The 22,500-nt window shown below is 40.6% G+C and overlaps 1 protein-coding gene and 1 pseudogene across 1 annotated transcript; one reads left to right on the top strand and one right to left on the bottom strand.

Annotated features, from left to right (window-relative positions):
* Positions 1-15,179: 15,179 nt before the first annotated feature.
* LOC138024776 (uncharacterized) lies at positions 15,180-16,652 on the top strand (annotated as a pseudogene).
* Positions 16,653-18,617: 1,965 nt separating this feature from the next.
* On the bottom strand, positions 18,618-19,980 carry LOC138024775 (uncharacterized). Its single transcript, XM_068871964.1, has 2 exons — positions 19,308-19,980; positions 18,618-18,877 (listed from the first exon to the last, which is right to left on the bottom strand). Exons 1-2 carry the CDS (start codon positions 19,978-19,980, stop codon positions 18,618-18,620), a joined length of 933 nt encoding a protein of 310 aa, XP_068728065.1.
* Between the last annotated feature and the right edge of the window lie 2,520 nt (positions 19,981-22,500).

The following is a 22,500-nucleotide window of genomic DNA, read 5'->3' as shown; positions in this document are numbered from 1 at the left end:
ACAAGAATTCCTTTCTCCTAAATTCAGACCAGCTATTGAACACCAACCCAACGTGGTTTATAAAATACCCTGTGCCGATTGTGATTGGTGTTATATAGGTGAAACTGGCCGTTACTTTGAAACCCGCAAGAAAGAACACGTTAGGAATGTAAAAACATGTGCCAATGTGTCAAACATTGCGAAACATGCGTGGTCTTTCGGTCATCGCATTGATTTCAGTCATTCTCGAGTTATCGACAAAGGCTCTTTTCGTGTTAGGAAAACTCTAGAGGCCTGGCACACCTCTTCTACCAAGCATGCTGACAATAACTTTAAGCCGATTCCTAATCAGTATAAAATTCTTTTTAAACAATAGCCACCATTTTTCATACCTTTACTCTGTTCTTTTTATCATTTTTATCTCGCCTTTTCCGTATATATTTCACTAATTTACATTCAACGTTTTATCCGTGGAAGGCTGTAGATCGACAGCCGAAAGCTTATATTCTTTTTCAAAATGTTTAGCCAGAGAACGTTTTTTATTGTATTTTAATATGCCTAATCCTGGCTGCGCTTCAATTTTTAAAGGAAGAACCGTTTAAACCACCTTTTAAAAATACGCATCCACTTTAAATAACGCATCCGTAAAAAATAACAAACGGTTTAGTGCCCAAGGAAAGAATTTGTGGAGTAACATCTTCCACTTAGTATTAGCTATTACTGGTATTCTGTTTTGTCGTTGTCGTTCTCTTTCGCTCTCCTTTCATTTGTTCTAGACATAGGTGCTCCAGGCAACATGTAACCTTATCAGAGCATCTAAATGTATGCAAGAAATTGCAATACAGAGAAAAAAGTAGCTCTAAGCAAATTAAAAATAACACTCAGCTTTAAGTTTACATCCCTCCGATGCTTGACTTGAATAACTGCGTAGCCACCAGTGTGGACCACCGAATTTATGATATGTCAAACTGGATTAAAACCACCGAAAAATGCAGAAAGAAAACATCTTCCAAACCGTTTTCCACCTGAACACGAAAAGGGTTGACTGTGTAAGAACTATAGTTGATGTAGCATGGCCGTGTAGCCGCGTCGAGCTACAGCAAGCACGCGAAAAATGAAGCCTCGCTTATGTTTAGGTGATTGAACCTAGCTTGAGCCTGCAATCCAATCGAAAACGAGTACCGCATCAGCGGTCAACTTAAAAAAAAAAGGTGAACTCGGTGAGCTCTAAGCTTGAGCCTGCGATATGGTCACGTGATACTGGTCAGCTGATACCTTGTTTTGACAGGTGTCAATTTATCAAAACATGGATGTCCAATATCAAAGATGTATGCTGTAAACTAGCATGATACTGGCCACATTAGCAAACATGGAGGAGTGGACGTACATACGTACGTACGGACGGTCGATGACCTCATGGTTTTAAAACCAAGATTTCTTGCATCGATGGGTTACCATATTTTTTTAACAATGGTGGTCCGCGCGCGCGCGGAACTCCGCTAAGAAGTACAAGGACAAATTAGGAACGGCTTAACGCTTACATAATTTAAAAGTAAAAAGAAATTATAACACGCTCTGAAATCGGACAACAAAGGCACTTGGCGAGTGCTTTATGAGATCCAAGTCAAGGTAAATTAAACTCAACTGTCAGCGACAGTAATCACGATGTCTCAGACTTAGTTGTGAGTAGCCGTTGTTTAAGCAACAACCAGCGCAACGTCTGCGAAAACCCAATTCGAAATAAAAGTAAGCGCTCTCATAATTACTCTCTCCTATTCACTTTTGAGAATACCCAACTTCAAAATTAAAGTTAGCGCTATCGTAATTACTCTATCGCGATTACTCTCTCCTATTCACTTTGGAGAATACGGGCAGATTGTCTTGCATCGGGATTCGTACGAGCAGTTTTAACGTGAAGCTATAGAAAATGCACGCCTAACAGTGGTTTATTTACGTTGTTCTTTTGCAGACTGCGACAAAGAAGTGCACTAGAATGTGTGCCACAAAGGCAGCACGACTATTTTTCCTCTTTCAAACAATAATTTGTTACGATTGACGCAGCGCCGTCGTTGCTTAAAATCCTCAGTGACAAGTTCCAACAAACGTTTGAGCTATTTATCAACCATTGGACTTAACTGGGAAAGAAAATGCCACCTTTATCTTCGTTACACTTGACTTCCCTTGATGTACGTTTTTTTTTTTTTTTGTTATTGGTTACCATTTTGTGGTCCCATGTTGCGGAATTTGATGAGTCCCCGGCTGATTTCTAGGTGAAGGTTTGATTTTTGCACGACCCCCACCAAAACCTACATGATGCTGATCACTATTAGCTCTATAGCGTCTCTTGAGTGTGCTTACCGTTGGACACTGTGTCGTAACTAATAACTGTGTAAGTAGCTGTGAAGTACATCCGGCGCCAATGATAAAGGTCCATGTTTGCAACGTCCACGTGCACTCCTAGGTTCTGACCTTCGTGCGAGTAAAATGTTTCAATGCGAGATAGGAGATAACCACTCATTCTTGTACTCGGTTTGCCATCTGCGTAGGTTCCATTTTGAATTTCCACGTAACCAAGAGTATACGACCCGTTCCACGCTGAAAAGTCCATGTATTGAACCTCTAACTTAACTTTTTCTCCTTTCTTCGCTGCGATCTGCCAGTTGTAATGTGGATACATGCATTCTTGGTAATATGTGTGAAATGAGATGATTCCATTGGTTCCATTCAAAAAACGTTGCTTCGAGCGCTCTAAAAAAACAAAGTAAATAAATTACAACCTTTTACAGATGTTATCAGTGACACGCGCCCCTCAACGACATTTTTTCAGATTCGAAAATAACATTTAGGTTGACGTCAATCAAATGTTTCCATGTCAAATTCGACTGCCACCAAGAGAGCAGGAGTATCCTCATGGAAACATTTGATTGACGTCCGCCTAAATTTTACTTTCGAAATATGAAAGAAAGTCGTTGAGGGGCGCGTGCAACTGTCATGATAGCCGCTGTAACAAAAGGAACTTTTCTGAGTAGTTTGGTTTGGTTGGGATCTTAGTCGCGCTATGCGCAGTTCGCCTAGAGGCAGTTTGGACCAGACATTTCTCTTTGCTATCTAGCAGTCAGCCCTTTGTAGCCCTTTTTTTCCAGTGTCTTTAACAATGTAAGTATTTCTTAGTTTCTTTAAGTTTTACGTTAGTTTCGCTTGAACATCATTTACATATTGTAATTTCTTTGCTTTGTTATTTTACAGTTTCAACCCACAGTTACGAATCTAAATAAATTGTTTGCTATTCCTCGTGGTGTTGAGAAGTTGACATAGTCATAAGGAAAGCTTTCAACAGTTGTATTGCTGAAAATTGTTGGGATCGCCTTTACGGCATGGACACCCCTTAAGCCCGCCGCACACGGTGAGGAAAGGGCTGAGCAAACTGCCTCGCGAGGCGGTTTGCTCAGCCGTTTCCTCACTTGTGCGGGGAACTTTTAATATGGTGAGAAATTCGTCTCGCGAGGCCGTGAGGATAAAATGAAACATGTTTGATATTTTTGGCCTCGCGGGGCAAATTCCTCGCTGTGTGCGGCCATCGTGAGAATCGACCTTAGCTTGGTTTGATCAAGCAGCATCCAATAAAAGGCATGGCATACTCACGTGATTCCAGTGGTTTAAGATGATGTCGGAGGAAGAAATTCCCACGTCACTTAAGTCACGTGAGAATGCCATGTATTTTTATTGGATGCTTAGTTGACCAACCTTTACTCGATTCTCACGATGGCCGCACACAATGAGGAATTTGCCTCGTGAGGCAAAAAATATCAAATATGTTTGATTTTTTCCTCAAGGCTTCGCGAGGCGAATTTCTCACCACAATTTCCACGCAGTAAAGGTAAGGAAAGGCTGAGCAAACCGGCTCGTGGGGCAGTTTGCTCAGCTCTTTCCTCACCGTGTGCGGCGGGCTTTATGGACATGCCACAGAGCCTATCCCGTGTCGAGTATCTCGTGTAAGAAGCCCGAACGTCGCCTGGGAGTTAAATGGAGCAAGGCTTGAGAGACTTCGCTCTAAGAAGAAAGCGAGATCAGGCTTCGCTTCAAAGGTCACCGTCAAAATAAGAGAAATTACAGAAGTCCTTACCTACGACGAAAATCTTTTAACAGTTAAAGAAAAGTTTGTGCATGCAGTCATCGCCTTCGAGAGGCTCAAGGAAGCTCTCCGCCAGCAGGTGGACGATTGGATAGCCCTTGCAGAGCATAGGGTTCTGCAAGCCTCGCTTAAAAGTGGATCAGACGTACTTATGATGATGATGATGATGATGATTATTATTATTATTATTATTATTATTATTATTAAGTCTATTAAAAATAATATCGGTAAAAATACATACCAATAACATTGTAGAATAAATATATTAAAAAACTACAATATTATAAATTTATAAATATACAATGCCCTTCAAATTATATTAAACTTCAATAAAAATCTACTTCTATCTAATTATCTACAAGAAAAGTTTATACTTAAAATACAATGTATTGATATAAGAAGCGTTAAAGCTTTCCTTGTGAATTCTTGGTAAAAGGTTGGTAGGGTTCCTTAACCTCAGTGAAGTCTGTTTAATCTTAGGCATAATTTCATATAAAGGATGGTTGCAATTTTTTCTTTATCTTATTAAAATGCTCCTGTCAGACTTATCTATCAGTTCATTAACATCTATTGCATATGAAATGTATTTGCGCTTGTAACAACTACGGAGAAAATTCTGGACTGTAGTGAGCTCGGAGCTTGAAGCTGTATAAACGCTGAGACCATACGTAATTTTAGGCAGTACAATAGAATTCGAAGCAAACAGATGGTCTCTATCTGCCTGATTGTATCCCTCTTTCCTGAGACTTCTAATTACAAACAGGCACCTGTTTGCTTCTACCAACTTGCAGCTTACGTGCTCTGTGACCTACAGTTACTTTGAAGGGTTACTCCTAAAATCTTAAGGGAATCTACCTGTGTAATATGATCTATCTGGGCATTACTGCAATTGGTCTTATATTTTTTCTGAAGGCATAACTCTTTGCATTTCTTCAAGTTACATGGCATAAAATTGTCATCAGACCATTTGAAATACTGATTTACAGTGTCACGTGACTCATCAGGTTGAAATTTACTGACATTGACCTGCATAGTCGTATCATCGGCATACTTAATTAAGTGTGTCATGCAACTATTATTAATACAAAGATCGTTTATAAAAAGGTTAAATAAATACGGCCCGCTGACACTGCCCTGACAGGTACCCTTATTAACATCAAGTCAATTAAATGCTTTCCCTCTAAATACAAGGCATTGTTTTCGTCCTTTCAGAAAACTAAGATACCAGTTTGTTAAATATGGGTTCATATTAAGAGCTTTGAGTTTTTCGCTTAGGAGGAAATTATCTACGTTATCAAAGGCCTTCGAAAAATCCATTGCAAAGAGTCTGACTGCAACATAGTCCGGCTCATGAAGAGCTTTCAGGCAGTTGTACTGCATCCTAATTAGGGTGTCAGTAGAGCTGCAGCCATCACGGTACGCAAACTGAGTTGGGTGAAGATTGGCCACGAACACAGGTTTACTGAAGGCGTGGTAGACCGTCCTCTCGAAACATCTCGCGATGATGGGTGTAACATTTATAGGTCCCGAGGACTCGCTTAGCTGCATTGGCCCCTAAGCACGGTCTAGTTCCTGGAAGCGCTAAAAGAAATACAGTCGTGTAAGTTCGCGTGGTAGCCTTGCGGCGCCTGTAAAAGCTGCGAGAATTAGGGAAGCAGCAAGATTCGCAGAAGTAAAGGCAGAAAATGTTGTGTTCGGAAAGTGGCAAGCTTACGAGGAAAAGAAGTTTCGTTTAAAGCAGGAAGAGGTTCACCTGAATTTGGAAGCCGAAATCGCTAAGAGTGCAGCTAAAGAACATGCCCTAGCCGCGTTGTCTCCGTCACCGTCAAGTAAATTGCCCATACAACCTCTCGAACCGAAATCGGAGGTTAAGATGGAAGATGCCGGCGCATCGGTTATCAGGAAGTTGAATTATTCTGAATGCTCCAGTGAGTCTGTTTATGTCCCTCCTCGTGCGAATGCTCGTCACGAGAATACCACGCAAGATAACGTAGTGTTTGCTGTCAATCCTGACCCCTTCAGCGCCTGTGGCAGTTATCAGAAGGAAGCTCTAGCGTTTCAGCGACAGCAGACGGCCCTGCAGGTCCAGCAAAATTGGATCGTCGAATTGTTAGCCGTGAATCAGAACAAGAGCAGACTCCCTCAACCCCGTGTCCTTGTGTTTAATGGGAACCCAATGGAATACCGTAGCTTTATTCAAGCGTTCGAGAATCTGATCGAGTCACGTACGCAAGTAGTACCGAAAGGCTCTATTATCTGGAACAATGCACTAGCGGGGATGTCAAGGAGCTGGTACGTTCCTGTCACCATCTGCCATCCGATGAAGGATATGTTGAAGCACGTAGGCTTCTCAAGGGGAAATTTGGAGATGAGTACCGAGTTGCTTCTACATTCGAATCGAGGGCGTTGGCGTGGCCTCAAGTTAAGCCAGAAGACGGCTTTGCTCTTAGCAAGTTTGCTACCTTTTTTTTAAGTTGTAAGAACGCTTTGGGCAGCAGTTTGTACGCATCGAAGTTTGATCAGCCAGGAAACCTCGAGAAACTGATTTTCAAACTACCGTTTAGTATGAGAGAGAGATGACGGCGCAGCGCCAACGACCCAATGGAGCTTCAGGCAAGACCTGTAAAGTTCGGCGATCTCGTTGCTTTCGTTGATCACCGGGCAAGAATTGCCACCAACCCATTTTTTGGCAACATCTCGAGCATCGTTCAATCAGGCTCAGATTTGAAGTTTATGAAGACCGCCACGATCACGTGCTGGTCCCGCGTCGTCCAAGGTTAAGACATCGACTTTTGTCACCCAATTACAGAACAATCAATGAATGAACTCAGAACAGAAATCCGACGTTGATCCAGTAGTCCTCGGTGCCCAATCCAGAGCGTGTCAATTTTGTCAAAAGAGCCATGCCCTGGAAGACTGTCACTTCATTAGATGGAAGCCATACCAGGAGCGAATCGAGTTCTTATCATCTATGAGGCTTTGCTATGGCTGTTTGTCTGACAATCATGTGGCAAGGTTCTGCCCTCAATGTAAGATCTGCAAGATCCCTAATTGCTCTCGGAATCATCCTACAGTCCTTCATACTGCAAGTGTTCGTAATAAGATTTCAGTGGACATTGGCGTCGGAACTGAGAACAGTGCTGATACTCAAGTCTCTAATGCCATGGCCAGCACGGACCAACATGCTAATACCCTTAATGGAGAACGTCTTGGCAGGACAGCGATGGCCGTTGTACCTGTAAACGTCCACTCGAGAAAAATCGAACGGTCGTCACTTTTGCTTTCCTGGACACTGGCAGCAGTGCTACTTTCTGCACCGAATCGCTAATGAAGAAATTAGAAGAGCGAGGGCCTAAAGTAAAGATCTCTATGTCTACCTTGCAAAAGAAAAATAGCCTGGTTGACAGTTATCTCCTCCGTGACATAGCAGTTTCAGATCTGGATGAAAATGACTTTATTAACCTTCCCATGCTCTATACCAGGCCAGAAATTCCAGTTAATGGTGAAGATATTCGAACCCAGGAGGACGTGGATTGCTGGTCTCATTTAAATGGCGTTTTTATTCTCCATGTTGACACAGAGATCGGACTTCTCATCGCCAGTGATGTTCCAAAGGCGCTCGATCCGATCGAAGTCAAGCTTTGCCAAAACGGTGGTCCCTACGCCTGGACGACGCGCATCGGTTGGGCGATAAATGGCCCTTTGGGACGTCGTCGCAAAGGCTCCCAGCCTCATTCTGCAAGCTTCTTTGTCACAGTTGACCCTCAATCTCAGCGCATGATAGAGGACTTCTACAATCGCGACTTTACTGACTGTTTTGTTGATGGTACAACTTAGATGTGCCATAATTAACTCCGCCTTATGCAGAATGCCCAGAAGATACAGTTGAAGGATGGACATGATCAAATTCCCCTACTGTTTAAAGATCGCGTGGTCTCGGTCCCTAACAATAAATTGCAAGCCCTGTCAAGAATCACTTGGTTGAAGAAAAGATTGGAGAACGATCGCAGGTTGCACGACGATTACAGTGCATTCATGAGAGAATTGGAGGTCAAGAGCTATGCGCGTAAAGTGCCTCTCGATCAGAAGAATGACAAAAGCCTCGACGCGTGGTACGTACCTCATCATGGCATTTACCATCCACATAAACGGGAGAAATTAGAGTCGTCTTTGACTGCTCTGCGAAGTTCAGAGGAGTTTCCTTTAACAGCATGCTATACAAGGGTCCAGATTTAACAAATTCGCTTGTTGGGGTGCTGACAAGGTTCCAGGAAGACAGAATTGCACTGATGGCTGACATAGAGTCCGTGTTCCACCACGTTCGAGTTCAAGAACGCGACAGTGCTTTTTTGCGTTTTCTTTGGTGGGACAATGGCGATACTACGCGAGAAGTTCAAGAATACCAGATGCTTGTTCACCTTTTTGGGGCCATATCATCACAGGGGTTGCTTTCCTACTGAAGTCATAAACACGGTGTTGGACGACTGTCTCAAGTCCTTACCTTCAGTGAATGATGCCATCGCACATGTTAACCATCTTCAGGCACAACTTTCAAGAGGCGGCCTCAGGCTTACAAAGTGGGTCAGTAACAGTACAAAGGTTCTCCAAGCAATTCCTTAGCTAGAACGATGGGACGACGAGATTCCACCCGAACTCCTTTGAAGCTGGGTAATTGGCTTGACGATCTTCCGAAGCTCTCTTCATTTCTCGTTAGCCGTTCTGTGTTACCGGAAGGTTTTGGTCCTGTGATCTTCAGTCAACGTCATCATTTCTCCAACGCCTCAGAAGCTGCATATGGCTCAGTTTCCTCTCTTCGTATAAGAAATGCAGAGGGCAGAGTACATTGTGCATTCCTATTTGCAAAGTCGCGCCTTGCCCCATTGGAATCCGCCTCTATTCCTGCAACGATTTCCATCCGCCTTGATAAAATGCTCAAAAGAGAGATTGAAATACCATTGACTGAGTCTTCTATTTTCTGGACCGACAGCATGTCCGTTTTAGCTACATTAAAAATCAGAAGAAGCGTTTTCACACCTTTGTTGCGAACCCCATTGCCATGATACGAGACAGCTCTAGTCTCGACCAGTGGTATCATGTGGAAGGAATCATGAATCCTGGCGACCACACTTCCAGGGGCCTTTCAGCCGAAGGTCTGCTGAGTTGCGACAAGTGGCTAATGGGGCCGGACTTGCCGTGGAAATCGGAGTACCAGTGGCCAACTCAATTTCTGGACATTTCAATTGACATCTAACACGACGATCCGGAAGTAAAACCCGATCCAGAGGTAAAGTCCCATGCAATTTCTTTTTTGGAAAAGATGGTCACGAGAATATCTCCCATTGCTGCAAATTCGCCAAAAAATGGCAATACCCTCGCAGAAATCTCGCAGTTGGGGACATTGTGTTACTTGTTGCCGAAAGCACAAGTCGGAATCATTGGCATCTTGGAAGAATCCAAGAGGTTTTTCCAGACAAAAAGGGGTTCGTTCGCAAAGTTAAAAGTCAGCGTCAAGTCCGCCATTCTTCCAACCTTCGAGCATTGAATACGCTGTTAACAACCTGCGCTTAAGTTCTGGTTTTGCATTTCGCTTAGTGACCGTCGCTAAATTAAGTTGTTCACCTTAAGTACTGGCAGTAATCGCTTAGGAGAGTAAGAGCTGCATTTAGATTCGCTCTTAGGGGCCGGCATATGTAAGTTCATAGGGTGCTAATTATCCTGTTTCCAGACACCTATCCCAGGTGTTGATTAGTTTCCCGCAATTGTTCTATTCAAATTAATCGTAGCTTGCCAGTCAGGCTCTCTTCAGTAATTTTGCGTTTTCATTCACATTTGTAGTTATGTACCGTCATTCACACCTTAGTCGCCCTCGCTCTGCATATATTTAGCTTTTTTCGAATAAAATCTAGCTTTTCTGAGTAGTTTGGTTTGGTTGGGATCTTAGTCGCGCTATGCGCAGTTCGCCTAGAGGCAGTTTGGACCAGACATTTCTCTTTGCTATCTAGCAGTCAGCCCTTTGTAGCCCTTTTTTTAATGGATTCATCGGCCGATCAGATTTACTTCCATTACACCATACACACGTGGACGGCAGATGCGCGCCACTTTGTTTTGACCAGGGCTGTTTACCGTGGGAGGAATTTACAAACGAATTCGAAGGTTACCTTTGGCTTCGATTTGTGAAAAACAAATTGAATTAAGCACTATATTTTTGCAAAGGCTGGTGTAATTCTTCCTCCGAACTTCACTGAATACGCAATCTTGTAAGCTTGACAAATAAAACCAGGTTGCAACGTCACGTGATTGTGGAAAAAAAGAGCCAGCAAATTTCTTCGTACGCTCATGGCAGATCCATCTCGAGGACTTCGCGAGAGCTGCGCGCAATCACGGTGGCGTTTTCACTTCCGGAGTTTGGTCATCCGGAATTCTTGAGAGACTTTTGGTCGGGCCCAATTTTAGCGATCGACGTCATATGAGAACATATGGGCGAAGCTTAAAATGGGCCTGATCGCAGGTTAATTCACCATACAATAAGGATTTCACTGGACGATTATTAAGTCAATACGCCGACGATACGACATTATTATTAGATGGCTCAGAGGAAAAGGTAAAGGTACACCTTATTTAACGCCGGTAGTTCCTTTACCCTCTAGAGCAAGGATATTCTCTCAGGAAGCCGACTGATTCAGAAAGGACTACGAGCAATCCAGGATCAAGAGATGAACATTGGTGAATGGAAATTTATTTTGATGACAGCTGTAAGAATCTTGGAGGAAAGGTAATGTAATTTTTCTCGAACAATCTTCATAAAGCTGAAGTCCCTAAGGGATTAATAATCCCTTTGTCCGTGAGGTTTTAGAAAACTGAGCGGAGTTGTAATCGACCCGTATTTTACAAACATTTGTTTAGCCACGGTGTTTGTAAGAACTCTAAATTATTGAACGAGAACGGGAACTTCCCTTCCTTTTGACGAAATGAGGAAACGATTCCTGCGCTTAAATGCCTACAATTTTACCAAGTTGTTTCTGTGGTAAAGTCGTTATAAAGGAAACCACACAACAATCCGATGAGGGAAATGGGCGCTGAAAAGGCAGTAACTTTAAATAAAGCTACTTTAAAAAAAATGTCAATCAGTTTATTTGCACTTCACGCCTGGAGAAAAGAATCATCCCACCCATCTGGAGTCAAGAAAAGTGGCTTAAGAGACCTTCATGGTGAAAATGATAGTGATGTGATGAAGGTAGCATACACAATAGCATTTAAATGCACATGTTCTACTCAACAAGTAATAGCTATCGCTAAGTGCCAACGAAACAGTCAATATAATACTTAGTTTGCAGATTTGTATCAGAGTTCCTAAATACCCAACAGTTGTAATTTTTTTTATTCGAAAGTACTGCAACTCAACTTATCTAGTTAACACTTCGTATCTCCAAAAACAATGAAACTGTCAACGTACTTTGCATTAACATGGAAAGTACTTCTGTAATTTTTTAAAACGGTCGAAATTTTAACAGGAACGTATAATAATGAAGTTGAATAAAATCAGTACCATGTAAAAAATCGCCAAAGCGTTTTCAGACTTTTCAGTTTGAAACATGTAATGGGGAATCAAACTCTCTCGCACATCATTGAAAGTTGTTTCCCTTGTAGAATTTTTATTTTGCAGAATACAGCCATGAATTATAAGTCATATTGATCGTTGAATTGTGTACTTTGCAAACAGCATATTTTCCTATGAATATTAAATTAAAATTGTTCACGACTCAATGGTTAAAAACGAAAAACAAACTGCTCTACTCGCGAGCCGAAGGCCGAAATTGACAACAGCGGGCGATAAGAACACGTACGCCGGTTTAGTTCTGAGCTCGTTCACTCAATATATATCACACTGGTTCGAAAATAAACATTAAAGAACACTCAAAGCAAGTGTACACAACACAATGGTTAGGGAAATGGAAAAAAAAAGTCTTTTCATTCACCTCCGACACTGGACGAAAAAATGGATTTACTCGAGTTTGCGAATTGAGCAAATATGTTGCAAATTTAGGGCTCTAAATTTGCTTTAACTTTGGTTTGACAGGTAAAGCTTGAGCAAACTTGAATGTTTGTTTTGTAGGAATTTGTGTGCAAATGTTAAGGAAATGTAATTATTTGCTTGGAATTTGCGTGCTATGCAAATCTTTAATGTTTCCACAGATTTGCTCAAATTTGCTTCACCACAAAGATAGCAGTTTGACCTCAACCGCAAATGCAAGCAAATATGTCGCAAAACCAATAGTTTGCATTATCGTTTGAACTGATTTTCAAAGGATCAAAATACGTACATTTGCATTTTATTTACTCTCTTTTGCAATGGGAGCAAAAAGGAATGAATTGCCGGAATATGACTTTGTAGTAAATTTGCAAATTTCCTTGCTATAAATATTCATATTTACCTGGGAGCAAATATGGTGATTTACAGTATCTTCGTTTTGTTGTCATAGGCAATGTGCATATGATATTTGTTACACATTTTACTGCTGTGGCAAACTTTCAATTTTTACATAACCGTTATATTATTGAACGAAAACTGCACTGGTATTCGGAAGCTTTTGAGTTTCATCAGCAGCAACGTCCTACAACGAAACCAGCCAATGGTAAACAAAGGGTGCTTACCATTTAGCCAAATAATCCGGATGGAATGATCGTTGCATAAATAAAGGTAAGCGATTTTCCGAATTTAATGACCAACCGCATTCTATCCAGCATATTTTACTCGATCTTTTCAGAAGTGGCCTGCAAACGGAAGTATTCTCGCAAATGGTAAGAGCATTTCGCGAATTCTGTTCCAAACGGAAAAAGAGGACTACCTCTGGAGGTTGTCCACAATTTTCGAAAAGATTTTCCGGAAAATTGCCTTTCCATTTGACCTCAAACCGAAATTTCCGGATTTTTTACTGGTTTGCCTATGGCAAACCCAGTCGAGGTCTGCGTTTAGTTTGTTTGTTTTCTTCTTTTTAGTTGTTTTTTTTTTCCGTGTCGGTAAAAGTCTTGCCTGTCGCTCCCCTGGTAAGTGGTGTCTTTGTGCATAGAGCCTTCTGCTCGTATTTTCTTAGGATCGAGAGGGTAGTGGAACTGCGTAGATTTCTCTGGTGGACACAGTAGAATCATTAACTTAGCCTGCAATGGCGTCGAAAGTCATGTAACGCGAATGGCGTTTTAGTGGATCCTTAAACAAAATATACCCTTATGGAGCTCAATAATGGAAAGTCAGTTGGATAAACTAGGCAGGAAGCTCAAAAGCGACGAGCTCTATTTACCTGAAGTACATGGTAATTTGACACGATTGAGTTTCTTGTCTTCACGCACGCAATGAAATAGGAAGAGGTTTTCGCCTCTAAGAGCAAATACTTTTTCGCTGGAAAAGGATTCTGTGGTATTTTCTGCCTTTGTGAATTATAATATCATGTTGTGTATTAAATTTTCGAGCTTAAGGTTGAAATGTGATATGGGAGAAGGTTTTTAGTATTGCTCTGTAAGCAGGAAGGGTTCACAGGCCTGTTGGAAGCGTGCTTGAGTTTCAACAAAATGAGCCCCAAAATCATCGAAAACTTGTGACGCAGATGAATAAAAAAGTAGCTGCTATTTCCAAAATGATGGAATTAAATGGTGATAAATAACGACATACGCGTCTTGGAGAGTAACTTTGGACTGTGCATAAACAAGAGTTGGGCCATTGTGATCTTTGTTTTGACGTCGCTCATTTCATTGTCAAACTTTATAACACTTGACAGAAAAAGAAACTTACAAAAACTCGGTATCTTGCCATCATTTGACACAGATGCTTCACTGTTTGGCGAGTAAACATGCCGCGGTAACTTAATCACGGCGCCCGCTGAATTCCGGCCATGTCACTTTCGATTTTGCAATTTACTTGAACGTAGCAAAAATCTCCCAAAATGTTTGTCGCTGATCGTAACTTTTTATATTCTATATTCACGGTTCAAAATTAATGTTGTTTTCATGTCGTAAATATTTTATTCTCGATGGGTCGTCCCGGAAACTTCCTTCTGCTCTCTCTAAAAACTGTGTATCAATAGTTATTTGCTGTTTCATCAATATTTGTTTTGCATAAAGCAAGCTAACAGAATCTGTACCTTGCTGAGTTCGCATTTGTTAGCGTTAATAGTATTTTCGGTCAGATGCTTCTGTTTTTATGAGGGGTTTATTGTTTTGGTCTCCCATCCTAACACTAACCCCGCCCGACAGGGATTAACTTCAGTGAACTTTAGTATTAGAAAGCTGTCAGATGCTCAGAGGGCACACTTGTGGTGAAAAGAAGTTGTGAGGGAACTTGAAAATTATCAACATGTCAGCCCCGAAGCCAATGTTTCTCGCTTCTCTTTTATTTGTTATTCTTCAGAGACTGGAATGCTGTATTTCAATACTACACAATTCAGTGCCTTCTGATTTTCTGTAGTACGTACCACAGGCAACCCAGTGTATGCTTCACGGAAGCATCTCGTTGGCTAAATGGTAAGCACCCAAAATGGTTGGGCCTTCCCCTATGGTTGCCGAAATGTAGCAAAATTCGACAGGGCTTATATACATATTGGAAATAAAACCGCTATAGATTCGTTTTTGTGGCATATATATTTGATACACATGTAGCAAAATTCAACAAATTCTTTTAAGTATTTGCTGAATTATTTCCTTCAATATCTACTCGATAATTCACTACAATAGCCATTCGATAATCAATATTCATTCGATAATTTACATCAGTATCCATTTGATAATTTACTTCAATATTCATTCGATAATTCACCCCAATATCCATTCGATAATTTACGGTCAGATCCATTCGATAATGTACCTCAATATTTGTGCGATAATTTTCTCTCACCCATTCGATAATTTACTACAACATCCATGCGATATCATAACAATATTCAATCGATAATTTACATCAGTATCCATTCGATAACCTGACTTCAATGTTCATTTGATAATTCCCCTCAATATCCATTCGATCCCACACGTGACTGATATTGAGCGGCCTGAAAGGCTTGGTTACTTATGCTGTTGCAAAATGGCGGAGATCGATTGGGAAAGTTTTGCGTCCTGTTTTCTTAATTTACTTGATAAATGTGAGCTAGCCTTCGATGAAACCACGTATCCCATTGCCGCCAATGCATTTAATGGTGTTGAGCTAGCTCTGTCCATCATTCGTCATATTGCGGATAGCGCCGACGAACAGCAGTCTTTGTTTCTAGAACTTTGCGAATGTTTTGGCGAGATTCATCAACATTGTGGCAGCAAGTTGTCGATATTGGAAGAAGGACAACAAGTGCAGTAGATTTGGGAATACCATCCACTTCGAGCAATGGGCGTGGGAGGCCCTTCTTCAATATACCACCAATTGTTCTTGAAGAACTGAGGGGGATTGGTTTTACGTGGTCTGACATTGCGAAAATGCTAAATGTTTCTCGTTGGACAATCAACAGACGTGTAAAGGAGTATGGCATGGAAGGTCTTTCCAAATTTTCTGACATGACAGACGCCGAACTAGATCATATAATCGAAGATTATATTTCACGCCATGGATCTACCACAGGGCAGTCATATATCATCGGGCACCTAAGATCTCTTGGACTTCGACTTCAGCGTGACCGCGTCAGATCAGGGCAAGTTTAACGAGAGTAGACCCAGAAAACACTGCTCTTCGCTGGGCATGTGTGATAACAAGGCGAGTTTATAGCGTACCGTGGCCTAATTCGCTGTGGCACATCGATGGCCATCACTCTCTTATTCGTTGGAGGTACGTTGTTCATGGATGTATCGATGGCTTTTCTCGCATGATAATATATTTGAACTGTGCCACCAACAATTACTCAGTTACTGTTTTGAACTTGTTCCTCGAAGGAACACGAGAATTTGGATGGCCCTCTCGTGTCCGTGGTGATCACGGTGGGAAAACATTGGTGTTGCTCAATACATGACCTAAGTAATAGGAGACAACAGAGGTAGCTTTATAGCAGGACCTTCAACAAGGAACCAAAGAATTGAAAGACTTTGGCGTGAAGTGTTTCGATGCGTGACTTTTCTGTTTTATTGCGTTTTCTACTCTCTGGAAGACAATGGATACCTCAATGTTAACGATCCCATTCACCTTTTTCTTTTACATTACGTTTTCACGCCCAGAATAAACTTTGCATTAAATGAATTTAAAGCCGCTTCAAATCTGAGGCCTGTTCGCACTGAAAACAACTGGACCCCAGTGAGAATGTGGGTCAATGGTTCTGCTGCACGTTACAATGCCGACATCACAATGGCAGAAACAGAGACAGAGCTGCAACCTAATATAGACCTTTATGGTGTTGACCCGGAAGGACCAGTACCTCTAGAAGAGCATGGGGCTGTAGAAGTTAATGATATCCAGAGCCCAGTTTCCTCAGATGTGCTTCAGCAACTCAAGTCAACCATCAATCCCTTAAGAGAGTCACAAGCATTTGGAGTCGACATCTATATGGATGCTCTAGACTTTTTCGAAAGGCTGACATGAAAATGCAACAGAATGTTCATTATGGTAGCAATAACTGAAGCAGTCACCCTTTAGCTGACAACTTACTGAAGTCATCTGCACAGTTAAAATTACTCGACTCTACACCTGAAAGATGCAAATTCCTACTCTGTACATGTACTGTTTGTTTCGATAATTATAATTGGCTGAGAGAAGTGGCTTTTAGTGCACAATGTGCAGAAAAAAGGTGACAAAATGCAAGGTTTGTTTTTCATGCTAATGTGGCTCGTTATCAACGGTGGAACATATTTCATAATTTTGACTTTCGTACACTTTGACCTTTCTGAGGATGCATGCTAGCATCTACTTTCTAAATATAATTAGCCGCAAATTCAACTTGACTACTGTGAAGGGAGGCCCAGTTAAGTGGCAAAAAATGTCTTTTTTCTTGCCCAGTATGAAACTGTATCACACGTTAAGTGCCTATGAAATAAAAAATATTATGTTTGCGTATAGATCATTTTCACGTGACGTCACAGCGGCCATGTTGGTGTACAAGAACAATAGACGTTCTCTCCTCTGGGAACCAAACTCTATTTTTATGCATATTCCATGAACACATTTTGTATTGTTTGGTACACCAATATGGCGCCAAGTCACGTGAGTGAAAACCATCTATTCCAAAGGCCCTTAAAAGAGAGTAAAGAATGGCGCATTCATGTTTTCACAAAAAATGGAGTCACAAAACACAAAAGCACGGATATCTCTGGAAATATTTCACTAAAGTCATACAAACTTGTCACCAGTAATCTACAGATATGATAGCTCCTATGATGTTGGAATGGCAACAGTCTAGGCTCCGGGCCTTCTTTGCCAAGAACCAAATTTCTCCATTTTTGACCAGACGAAGAGTGACAGATGGTCACACTTGAAACACACATGATGCCCATATTACCTTACATCTACTCACTTACTCATGGTAAGTGAACAATGGTTGATTAACACAAAAACTGTGAAAGTGAATCTCGCTTTAAATAGACTGGGAAGCCGAACTGTTGCCATGGAATCAAGGAAGATCTTGCCAAACAAAAAGGCCCATTCTTACACGTACTCTCTTTTAAGGACCTTTCAAATAAGCAAACAAAATTTTTTACTTCATAGGCACTTTAAAAGATGCAGTCAGAAGGGCACAAGCGCCAGTCCTTATCTTTATACTAAGGCTAGGTGGATGATCCTATTTAGTATTCGTACTGCTTTCTCTTGTGCTAAACATATGTTTCAGGATTGAATTCTGAGGGAAACAAGTCCTTGGAAAAATGGTATTGGTCCTTGAAAAATAGTCTTGGGTCTGTTCAAATTCATTGTGACTTTGATTTCCACTCTAATTAGGTATCAGTAGAGAGTCACAGTGAATAATTTACTCACTTACAACAAAAAAACTGAACCAGACTCCAAATGAACTCCTTTTTAATTAAGTATATTTACTATATATGTGAATCAGACATCTTACGAGCTCACTCATAGTAGGTGTACAAACTTCACATAACATTGTATAACATCAAAAAAGTGTAAGGGTTTGCAATGTGTTTTGAAAGATCGCTCACACCTGGACGTAACAACCTCCATGCATTGGGGGTTCCTTAACTTGCTATCAACAATAACAATTATTTTAAATTTTGTAACTGAAAGAAACCATAGTAATTTTATAACCTTACCTAAAACTCAAGTACAGATAATAATTAAGCCAAACCAGATGCAGCTTCTCTCTTAAATAACATTGTGAAAACATAACATTTTCATGGCAAAGTAATGCAGTAGTTATCCTTGAAATTGCTGTTCAGAATTAATATCACTGCTCCTGTCCAATCTGTCTCTATCGCTACTTTTTAACAACAACTATTTGTGATAATTATGTAAAGTTGAATGCATGAAATCGATGTAATCTTTTTGGATAAACTATAACAATCTTTGGTTCTGTAACAATCCACTCATGACTTGCACCAAGATCTAAGCAGTCATAAACCCCCGTCCTTCAATTTCAATACATTTGTCAAATGATTCTGTGAATGCAGGGAAAGAGGTATAACAAGTAAGCAGCTGTAGCTTCCAGAAGCAAGTGTTTGCTTTGGGATGAATAGCCCTTGGATCTCTTGCAAAGCCAACAGAAATCTTTCTCTCTCCAAGATAGGATGGGATGTAATTTGTCCCAGTACAGAAATGAATAAATTCCTGCAGTGGGGTTAGTGCGTCTGGACAAAAACTGTTTCCTGGAATTTAATTGAACAGAACATCATTATTCAACACTTTTCATACATCACAGTTGTCAAAATGTCAGAGCAAAACGCGGCACTTTTTTCCTCACACCAGTTTATTTTATAATTTTGTGTACTTTTGCAATGAAATGCATTTTTCCCAATCATATCCTTAAGGCATAAGTTGCCAAAACTTTCCTGTTAAAATGTAAGTACATGTACGCCCGAAAGTGTTATAGAGCATCATAAAGCCAATTGCGAATGGTTTCAGTAGTCATGTTGAATCCCAAACTATGACACAGTTGTATAGAATTTGCAATCTACAGATGCAGATTTATTACGAATTCCCTTGGTGGAATAACAGTTATCAGCAAATGCTACACTGTCAGTGCACTTGAAAATGAACAACTGCCCCATATCCTCTCGGTTAGATAACAAAGATTACCTTCAGCTCTACTTCCAAGGTTGGCAACATATGCCTTAAGAAAATCCAAGGCTCTTTCTTGACTACCAGTAAGTGAGGTGTTGTCTTCAGCCACTATCAAATTTTGAACTTCTTCAACTGAGGGGGTTGCTTCAGTTTTCTTTGTAAACACCAATGGAGAGATGCACGGATGACTCTTTAGGAATGACAACAGAGAAAGACTATCCATGCCTTTCATGATATCTTCGATTTCATTCTTTCTCTTGATAATTACTTGCTGCAGTAGGATCTTCTGTACAGCCTTATGTCTGTTGTCCTCTTGCAGGTTAACCACTCCACAATCATCAAGAAGGTCCAGAACAGCAGGGTTTTGAATCCTCAAATTTGGCAACTGATCCTTAGTAGACGTAAGGATTAAAGATATTGTTTCTCTGAAATCGATATCTGGGACATCTTCAATACAAGTACTGATAAGGGCTTTGTCCAAATCATGTGTTTCAATGTAAGCTACTACAGCTGGAGACATCCAAATAAATCCCTGCCCTCCATGCAAAACTGAATGTGCCACTGCTTTTCCAGCAGTTATAAATGCACCATCATCAAGGAGGTCCCAATTATGTACAGGAATCAAATGGTCTACATCTCCAGTAAAAAGCAAACAGCCACTGACTTCTTGTTTAAGCAATGCTGTCATGGCCAAGTGCATAGACTCCCTTGTAGGTCCTCCAGCATCAGAACCCAATTCTTTTAGGTTACCCGCTGCAAATGTGACATTTGGTCTTTTCTTAAGATCATTTATACTTGCTCTTTTATAGATCAATGTCACTTGCTTGAATAAGTCACCCTCTCTTTTCACATAGATTGGGTAGTCTTGTCCTGAATTGTCAGCTATTTTCTCTTGAAAGGCAGATAGGACAGACTTTGGTCTGCAGGTAGCTGTACATTTCCCAGACAGCGAGGCTGGTTCATGAAGTGATTCCTTGGCTGAAAAATTATCAACAGAAGGAAAATGCTTATAAATAGAGAGGAACTTTATTACAAGAATAGGTAAATAGTTGCAGTGGAATTGTGTAATGTTGGTATTAATTTATATTGTAAACACTGTGATGCATTTGCTGTCATCCAAAAAAAAAAGGAAAAGAAAAAGGAAATTTCATGTCTTATGAAGGGAACAGAGCCAGACAACCAACCTTAAACAACTTCTTTAGGGACCATGAGGGGTGAATCAGATGGTTCAAATCTAAGAGGAGAACTGTAAAACGACTGACTTGAACAAAGTTGTTTACAGCAGCCAAGGGAACCAAGGTCTGACACACGAACTGAACTAATGGCCGAAGAAAAAATTTGTTCAACTTGTCAACATATAACAAAATCTTGTCTGTTGACAAGATTCGCCCCAAATATAAATCCCACATAGTTCCATGCCAAACATTAATGGTACTAATGGTAAGCCAACAGACAATTTCCTATTTGCAACCTTTACAAAAATTACCTGGCAGAAATATTACATTGTAGATTCTAAGTACTGTATATAATCTAACAACCCATGAAAGTAAAGGTACATTAATTGTCTTTCCAGATCCCCTAGACTCCAAATCACGAATTTTTAACCCCCTTAACTCTTGCACCTGTATGCCATTTAGATCCTGAGTACCCCTGGGTTTTTTTCCTAGGCTGTCCCCATATCACACATTAATAACAGTTTTTTCACTTACCCTTGTCATCACTGATAATCGTGTCAACGGCATGTGCTAAATCAATTGAATCCTTAACAACTTCTTGAAGATACGAGTCAGGGTGGGTTGAAAACATCATTGTCAGTCTGTTCATTATTTTGGTATCATCATCACCTTTATCATCCACCAACACAGGCTGTGAAGATACCTCTGGAATACATGTAACTTAATCAGGTGCTGCATTGCAGCTGTAGGGGCTCTCTTCATCCTTTGAGTTATCACTGATGTATTCATTTACATTCCTGTTCTTGTTGAGTCTAACATATATGGCACCCTGTCCAGCCAGTGATCTGACCTGTTTATACCCAATCTCCTGTCCCTTCTTGAAGGCAGGTGTTGAAACTTTCTTGCCTTTGACGTTTACAAAATCAAAGTCTTCACATCGGAGATCTTCTATCCTGGTAATTAGTACCTCATTAATACATTCCCTTACTGACGACTCATTTGCATTGGTCAATATGTCAACCATGCCAGTGCACAAGATATCTGCATCTGTCTTTGAGTAGTCTGGAACGACGTCAGGAATAGTCCCGTCTGGGTTCTTAAAGTCTTGCAGGAAAGCATATTGTAATAAAACTAATTCAAATGGCTTCAGCTCAACTGGTTCTTCTTTCTTCTGGGGTGGCATAACATAGCTACGGGCTGATATTTTTCACCTTTTTGGAGGTTGAACAGTAGCACTGGTGTTAACAGAAGAACTTTGCATTCGTGAACTGTTTAGGAGGATGAGATTCCTTGCTCTACTGACAACTGACTGAAGCCCAGATGAACTCTGTGCTTGAAGCCCAGATGTACTTTGTGCTTGCCTTGGCAAAGAAGTGTCTAGAGATTAGACGAAAACATATTTTTCACTGTGTAGTCGCAGAAAATATTAATTACCTCCTCCCAGAAAGAAGAGATTATAATTTCCAGGGTAAAGAGGCCATTTGCATAATAGAGCTTGAAGTCTGAAAATTTAATGCAAAATAGAAGATGCAAAGGCACCTGTACTGTAATAACAAGTGGAATGTGATGTTTTTGTTGTATGTGTGTGTGTGCGCATTGAGGGTGGAGGGATATGGTTGCCGAAATGTAGCAAAATTCGACAGGGCTTATATACGTTCTATATATCATACATATTGGAAATAAAACCGCTATAGATTCGTTTTTGTGGCATATATATTTGATACACATGTAGCAAAATTCAACAAATTCTTTTAAGTATTTGATGAATTATTTCCTTCAATATCTATTCGATAATTCACTACAATAGCCATTCGGTAATCAATATTCATTCGATAATTTACATCAGTATCCATTTGATAATTTACTTCAATATTCATTCGATAATTCACCCGAATATCCATTCGATAATTTACGGTCAGATCCATTCGATAATGTACCTCAATATTCGTGCGATAATTTTCTCTCACCCAAGCTCTCGGCTTGTTGTAGATACATATTATTGTTTACGACACTTGAACTGTCCTGGAGGATTT

This window comes from Montipora capricornis, chromosome 11, assembly GCF_036669925.1.
Source record: "Montipora capricornis isolate CH-2021 chromosome 11, ASM3666992v2, whole genome shotgun sequence".
In the NCBI taxonomy this organism is placed as follows: domain Eukaryota; kingdom Metazoa; phylum Cnidaria; class Anthozoa; order Scleractinia; family Acroporidae; genus Montipora; species Montipora capricornis.
Note: the sequence above shows the minus strand (reverse complement) of the source record. Positions and strands in the feature narration are given on the sequence as shown.

Excerpts from the sequence above, each read along its gene's own strand:
- LOC138024775 (XM_068871964.1), bottom strand. The coding sequence starts at position 19,980 with ATGACAGCATTGCTTAAACAAGAAGTCAGTGGCTGTTTGCTTTTTACT. Across the intron at positions 18,878-19,307 it reads CCTTGGAAGTAGAGCTGAAG|GAAACAGTTTTTGTCCAGAC; the intron begins GTAATCTTTGTT and ends ATTAAATTCCAG.